This window comes from Haemaphysalis longicornis, unplaced genomic scaffold (genome assembly GCF_048455015.1).
Source record: "Haemaphysalis longicornis isolate Haplotype H1 unplaced genomic scaffold, Haemaphysalis longicornis Haplotype H1 scaffold_13, whole genome shotgun sequence".
NCBI classification, from domain to species: Eukaryota; Metazoa; Arthropoda; class Arachnida; order Ixodida; family Ixodidae; genus Haemaphysalis; species Haemaphysalis longicornis.
The window spans coordinates 7929191-7936933 of NW_027526233.1; the positions used below are offsets into that span (position 1 = coordinate 7929191).

Sequence of the window (7743 nt, forward strand, 5' to 3'; positions counted from 1 at the left end):
GCCTAATCCGCTCTACCAGGGTTCGTTATAATCGAGTTTGACTGTACATAACGTTTAACCAAACGTTCAACCAAAGGTTCATTCAACCCAGACGACGTTCAGGACGAGTTGAATCTATAGGCAATGGTGGTGGGCTCCAAGTAGGACTCGGCTATCGGCTTGAAGCCTTTGCCATCGATACACGAAACGCTGACTGACGCTACCGAGCACTTGCTGGCAATCTCAAGCACTACGGAAATCTGGGTGAAAGCACGTGAACCACACCCACGCAAATGGGGTGTTGGTTTAGTTAGGGGTGTAGCTAAGGACATTACCCAAGATTCTCCGTGCATTACTTCCAAGGACACCAGTCAGATCAGTCAGCTGTCTACGCAAGACATCCGAAAACGTGCAAATAGAATTGGCTACCAGTGCTGCCGCGTCTGCGAATATGTCGAAAAGCCGAGGCAGTGCTCCAAGTAGAGGTTTCTAGCTTGGCGTTATTACGGTCCACTCACAAGCTTAGCGGAGCGGAGAGTGCGTATACGCATGCGCACTCTTCTGGGCCGCAAGCGGGCTAGCGGAGCGAGGAACATGGTCCGCCTACGCGCAGCTTGAGCGGAGCATCGCTGCCGTCTATACTAGAGCACACTCTAAAGGCGGGTTCATGAGGGCTACCAGAAGGATACAGGGAACTCTCCCGGGCGATTGCGTCAACTTCGCTTGTTTTAAGACACCTGCCTTCACGAAAACCTTGCCTTTGCGAGAGCCGCGGCTTCTGGTTCGTACTTGCGTGCGATTGCGAATAACCTGTATAGTACGGTTCCAAGAAATTCCTACGGAAAAGTGGCGCGATCTAAACAAGCCGACTGTACAGATCGCCGCATTAGAATGTTGGCGCTGAAAAGTATTCGAACAGATCTGGAACGCCTGGTATTGCGTACTTATCAAGTCGAATGAACTAATAATCTATACGTATTGGTTTTGCTTTTTTAATTGGCGAAATGGTTTTCTATTCCGTTTCATTGATCCAAACTTGATCAGATGGGGTTGCAAGTCCGAACGGTCCGCTCCGCCTTGCATAACTGGTCATTAAAACGTAAAAATGGCTCACGGGTCCCCTGTAGCCTAGCGGAGCTACCCGGAGCGGAGCGGACCGTAAAAACGACAAACTAAAACGTTGCGGTTCGGCCAGGTGTCAGAACTCCCAACACGATGCACTCCGAGTGGTTTGCGTTGCGCTAACTGTGGGAGGATACATGAAGCGATTTCCAGAACCTGCTCTGGTCGCCGTGACGAGGAGGTGATTTAGAAATGTAGAACAGTTCATAAGGCTGATTTGAGTTCTGCGACAGCAGCCGCACAAGAGCAGCGTGCTATATGAGGCTAGAGGTTTTAAGAACGGGAGCAAAGCAAGCAGGTGAGCGACTTCGCTGTCCAACCATCCCTACAATGTAGAGAACCCCCATAAAATCTCTGACGATTAGTACTATATTGCCTAACGAGACATTTCTACGCAACGCGAGCTGCAGTCTTCTCGGTCACGGCGCATATCTGCTGCGTCTCCCGAAGTGGTCGCTTGATCAGCTACCGCACGTGGGTTGGCGCTATTCCGCGGTTACCTCGCAGTGCGTCGCCGAGCATGTTGTTGTAAATCCTGTTTGAACCTCCCGCGCAAATGTCACGTGGTTGGGACGAGCCACGCAATGAGGAGGACACCAAGTGCATCAAGCGGTTGCTTCAGTCGTTGCTCAGCACTCACTCCTCACTCTTAATAAAAAAGGTCGTAAAAAGGTGGTAACGGCCGTATTTACTAACTCCTTACAAACCGTACTACCCCGCAGTTTTGTACGTAGGCTCTGCCACTAACAACTGCATGGTTAGTAAGTTAACTGAGTGTAGGAAGTAGTAGCACTAGATTAAGGTCGTGCTTAAGGCTAGGTTGTGCATGGCCAGTTAGTAAACGCATGTAGCTCAGAAGAGTGCTATCGCTGGGACTTTACTAGTGGGGGTAGTGGTGCTTACTGCCTGCTTCAGTTAGTAATTCTGACAAGTGCTACATTTACTACCTCCAGTTACTAAGTACCTAGTGTATACTGGGACAAGTAACTTGTTAGTATTCCATTAGTGAATGCCCCGGCCTTTTTTTTAAGAGTGCTAGGTGCTGCAGTGCGCTGAGGCAGCACTAACTCGTGGGTTCTCTCAACAGCAGCGAAGGAAAGCCTCTGCGTCGGCGGCGCGAACGGTGCCTCAGGAAGTGAACGCATACCTTCGTCGAGCACACGACCGCACGCGCTGCTATGGCATCCTTTCGCAGCGGGTCGCCACAGCCAAGCATTTCTAACAGCTTCTTCGCCCTCACACTTTCGCGTCACGTCGCCACAAAGAGCTTAATGTGCGGGTCAGCATACCGCCCCCCCCCCCCCCTCACAGTTTCGGCACACAAATCTCCGCCGTTTTCTTTCAGTCTTCGTTCGCTTGGTTACGGCGCCGACGGTGATATCAAAACACAGTAGCGGGTGCCTAAACCCGAAACCTGCAGCAGACATGGCGGCACCTGTTGCTGCAGTTACATTTCCCCGGTATTACAGATGTTTCTCTGCAAGCGCCCATGTCCCGGGTGCGCTGCAGTAAACACCGACTGACTCACCAACCCCTGCGGTCCCGTCTACCAGCAGTACCTACCGTGCCTCACTAAAAGGACAACTGGAGTAGCAAGCAGAAGGCAGTTAAGCATGCCGAAGGTCCGCAATGTGCTCTTTTGTGGAACCTTTAGAGCTTTATCGGTTCTCTTTCCTCTCCTATGGCCAACGCTGTCTGCACGATCGTCGACTTTGTTTCGGTTATACCGTCACAAGGGCGGCAGCAACACCATAACGAGACGGTAGTAACTCTGCAGTAACTTCGGGAAAAAAACCAACAATTTTTTAATGAAACATAAGTACACCTGGTCACCTGCTTCCAAACTTCCGCAGGTCAGTAAAAAACCAGTTCCATGTTAACGCAATCTCTCAGTTCTGACTTTCAACAGATATAAAATTCGAATGCGCAGTCCTGCGAGCATCGTCTGGTATGGTAAGACTAGGATCTTGCTTTGTTTAAGAAATGAGTTCACGTTTTTGAACACAAACTTACCTCTAAGTGCTTTGAAGAAATTTACAGCCGTTACCGTACGACACGCGGTCATTTCTTAAGTGACTTTGACGCATGTATTTTGGCCCGTGCACCGGTCAACACCGAGCATCTTCAACTCCGTTCAACATGTGACACAAGCAGACATCTGTACTGTCATATGCCTGTATATGAAGTACATCTTGTACCGGCCGAAACTGATATTCTATTGGGTAGGCCGCTTGATCCGGGACTTCAGTTGAGGGCTGTTTTGTGTCCTTGGTCGGTTGTCAGTCAGGCTGCACGTGCGACTGAAGCTATTGGTGTTTCCTCAGAACACAGGACTGGACAAAGTTTTAAGAAAAACTTCATTGTGTGTGTGAGAGAGAGAAAGAGACAGTCAGGAGTTTTTGCCCATCATGCGACATATTTCAAGTTTTCAGATAATTCTCTTATTTTCTTTGTTATCGTCTAGCGGAGCAAGCCAGCGCAACGACTTGGCAGACATCGTCCTTACCATTAAATTTATTTATTTTCTCTCTCTCTCTCTCTCTCTCTCTCTGTCTCTCTCTCCCTTTCTCTCTCTCTCTCTAAACAAATTCTGTGTTCATATGACTGCAGAAATACCTCATTTCTTTTCAGTAAAATTTCAATAGCCCACTAAGTATTTATAATCCTCCCTGAAATGCAAAACTTTTATGGACGTAGTAGATAGAAATGGTTTTATTACAATGGCAGAGCGGTGCCGCAGACGATAATGAATTCATTTTTGACGGAAATCCAAGCGAGCAGGCCTCAACATTTTTATGGCTGAACTGGAATGGCACCTCAACCTCTGCTGCCCTTACGGCTGTGCAGAGGCTGTGCCGCATAATACGCAATACTTATTTAGCCAGAAAGTTGTTACGCCACGGGAGAAGTACTGCTTCAAACTCTCCGAGCATCGCCTTGTGGAATAGATCAAATTTGTCAGTAGAGTATACGACGAACGTATAAAGAGTTGTTTAGTGTGCCATTGATTATCGAGCGAGCATACGTCTAATGTCACAGTTATGTAAAATAGTGTCACATTATCACCCGAAGGTGACATAAATACACTCGAAAGCGTATGGGGCAAGACAATTTTCTGCAGGGGAAATATTGAGGGAAATGGGTCGCACCAAATTCCTGGAACCAGGAAATTCACTGGGAAAATTTTCAAGTGAGGGCGGTAAGATTCTGTATGGGGCAGATTCTGTATACTTTCAAGGTTGTTCCTCGCTGTTTTGGTAAACTTTGTCACGGGATGCGAAATATTTTAGTTGTGTTAGAGCTCCAAATTGACAGTAGCATGCATAATATTTGCGACAGTTTTGGTACGCATCAGAAACTGCCAGCCCAGAAAAAGTGATCATTCTAACCCCGTTCCATTAAGATATCGTAAAGGCCACATCCTACTTTGTATCATTTGCATGATTTTTCGAACAACCCACAACGCATTCCTTTTTGTGTTAAATGCCACTCGCAGGAAAGAAAAAGCTCGAACTGAAAATTACGATGCCTGAATAAGTACACCAGATCATTACCGGAGTCGGAATGTTCTGGAGGATAGAGGTGACCAACAGGCACAAGTAAACGGTCAGTGCTGTGACTTCAACCCAAGATACGTAGTCCGCTAGAGCTGGCCGGGTTATGCCATTTAGTTTCTTTTACGATGCAGTAGTTAAAGCGTCTAGTGCTATCTGCTCGTTTGCTTTCAACCCTGGGGACCGGCTTTTGCGCAGCTACTAACTGTTTTCGATTAAAAAAGATCGTGGCGTTGAGTTTCCCGCGCTTGTTTTTCAGGTAGCGAACTTTTTGTGCGCAGATGCTGTAATATCCCAACCCAGTTCTCCTCAAATAACGGTCGTTATACATGTTTCAGATTGTGCTACCCAGTGTGCTGCCTTGCACCGTCTTTGATTTATGTATTTAAGCCGTGCAGGAAGGGCCGCTTCGGTACCGTATACGAAATGGAAAATCGCTACCGGATTACGCGCCTTACGCCTGTTACCGCCCAATGGTGTGATCGCACCTCTAACACGTTGTGCTGGTACTGTTATGGGGAAACACCATCCCCTACGGTTTTTATTGAATTACATTTTCCAAGTACATAGATGGTAGGCTCTGAAATTTTACTCAAACACGGGTTCAACCCACGTCTAGACGTTAATAATATAATGTTCGGACACCTCAATACCGCGGTAACCGTCCACACATCACGCAGTTGAAAGACCTACACAGTGATTCTGCAACATTCTTGAGCCTATGGTTTCAACTCGTTGCATCACTTGGTCAGATACGCCAATCAGTAGTAAAGTAACACCATCCCTTTACACCTTTCGTGCAATCCACTGAATGCCGCCAGACGTTCTGCCGCATCTTGGTCTTCTAAAATGCCATGCTTATAATGGTCCCTGTGACTGTAGTTAGCGTGTTTCTAATACCGTCACTCCAGTCCTTTGCTTCTTATAAGTGAATTCTCGATGGGGCGTGCTCATCAGTAGGGCCTCATTATCAGAATAACATTGGTTTGGGACCGAATAATGATAGATTGTTTTCGGTATTTCAGGCTGGTGCTCTGACACCCAGGCGTTCTGATTCTTATGGCGGACGAAGAAATTCGGACATTAAAAATAAAAGTGCGGCGTAACCAACCACACTTATTTGTCCATTTGCCTTAATGCTGGCAGGAGACGGTACAAAGTTTGATATTCGAAGCAACCGCGGCGTTATTCCGCGATCTTTTTTGCGACACGCGGAAATAAAAGAGGAAGCAGTGGTGGTGGGAACATAGAAAATATAGGGCTGAGGGGCTATTAAGTAAAATGTGATTGGGTAAAGGTTCACACCAGGCACGATTATAATGCGTGGGGAAACTATAGGCATTTCGGGGGAGATATTAGGTTGTTTGAAATATACCCTTTCCATTTGCCTGCTGTTATGTTACTTCACTTGCTTGGGATTGGGCTTACTGCCATCAAAGAGTCATAAAATGTAAGCAGATCAAAATAGTTGTAGCATATAGCTCTTGTCACTCGTAAAATGATATGGTCTATATATTGGCAGTTGCAATTCTGGAAAACAAGTAAATTGGAACGTGCGCTAAGCTCACACAAAGAGAAAAAACGAAGTCATGTAGGCGAACAAATTGCTTTTTATGTTATTTGAGACTAGCTTATCAATATAAATGACCAACTTCGTTGAACTCCAGTTTGTCTGACAGAAAGCAGCCATCACAAAAAATGAGAAATAAAGCTTTACGCTAAAGTAAAAATCGAAATATTTATTGTTAAGGCCGGCGATGCGCGCGCAATCACCGCTGCAAATTCTGGTAGATGCAGATAATATTATACTACCCGAACGACAGCGCAGTAATAATATGGGGTCAAATACTCACCACAAAGTTCATTTTTTCTGTAACAGCTCCGCTAGGGGTTCCAAATATTACGGACAGGTTTCACACGTGTTGACAGTTCGGAAACTCTGAAGGGCCCCAGCTGGCAAAAGAGAGCGCAGATGCTTATGGTTGGCCGTCGTTTTTCCTTTGTTGCATAAAAGAAAGCCTGCACGAGAAAAGTGGATTTCAAAGGAAGGTTGAAAGACAATCTTCAAGCAAGCTGGCCTGTCAACTGCGTCACAACGGATGTAGAGGTATTGTCAAGAAGACAAGGCGAAGTGTTTGGTTTCCATAGTGACAGAAGGCGACTCGAATATAAAATTCAAGCGGCTTTCAAAGGCATTGCAGACGTGTAAGCTTCTCCTCGACTCTCGCTGATTTTTGCTCTCGTAGTTGCCAATACAAAGGCATTTTCTGTTCGAAGTCCCATAGCACGGCGCTTTAACGATAAGAAAGTTTAAATGTACATTATATTCGTCTTATTCCCGTATTTGAACATTTCATACATCATCTCCACTGCCTACGATGCCGTAAGTCCATAGGTTGCTTTTTTTTGATCGAATGCACTACGTACAATTCGTTTCACTACGAGTACGTTGCGTGACTTAGCTCAAATTAGGATTACTTCGCGCTTCATCCTCGCAATTGAAAACACTTCGAAATTTACGCTGACCACAGCTCCCTATTTATATTGATTTCACAAAACAAGTACAGAGAATTGTATTTCCGTAGGGAAGTTCCCAAAAGGATTCAAGCGCTCAACTTAAAGTGTAAATCAAACGGGAACGCTAAATTTATTTATTTATTTATTTATTTCACACGCCCCTTTACAGGGCATTGAGTAAGGGGGTACAAAGGTGAGGTGTTACAGATCATACAGAATATTTTCACGCGTTACATAACAGTAGAACAACTGATGGCTACAAGGTTTGCAACATAAGTTAAAGTCTGAAGATGACATGAAGGAAAAAGAAATGTCAATTGCATAGTGCACACATATGAAATGTCCGCATAAGAATGAAAAGTGAGCCGAATACAATCAGGGTAGTAGATGATGTAAACAGCAAACAAAGATAGCAGAATATACGGACGCGACACGCATTACAACGCATTTACAGCGCATTATTTGCATCGCATATTAACTATTGTAGTCTTGCGTGGGTTACGACAAATAAAACAAATGAAATAAAAATTCTGGGGTTGCAAAAGAGAATGATTCGAATAATCGCCAATAT

General features: G+C 45.5%; 1 protein-coding gene across 1 annotated transcript in view; it reads right to left on the bottom strand.

Moving 5' to 3' along the window:
* Positions 1–6851, bottom strand: part of LOC144164323 (AB hydrolase superfamily protein YfhM-like) — an 85237-nt gene extending 78386 nt beyond the window's left edge. Inside the window, exons 1-2 of the mRNA XM_077694818.1 lie at positions 6837–6851; positions 6509–6539 (exon numbers count right to left, since the gene is read on the bottom strand). Coding sequence (XP_077550944.1) covers positions 6509–6539; positions 6837–6851 — 46 coding nt within the window. The remainder of the gene's footprint in view (positions 1–6508; positions 6540–6836) is intronic.
* Positions 6852–7743: the final 892 nt, after the last annotated feature.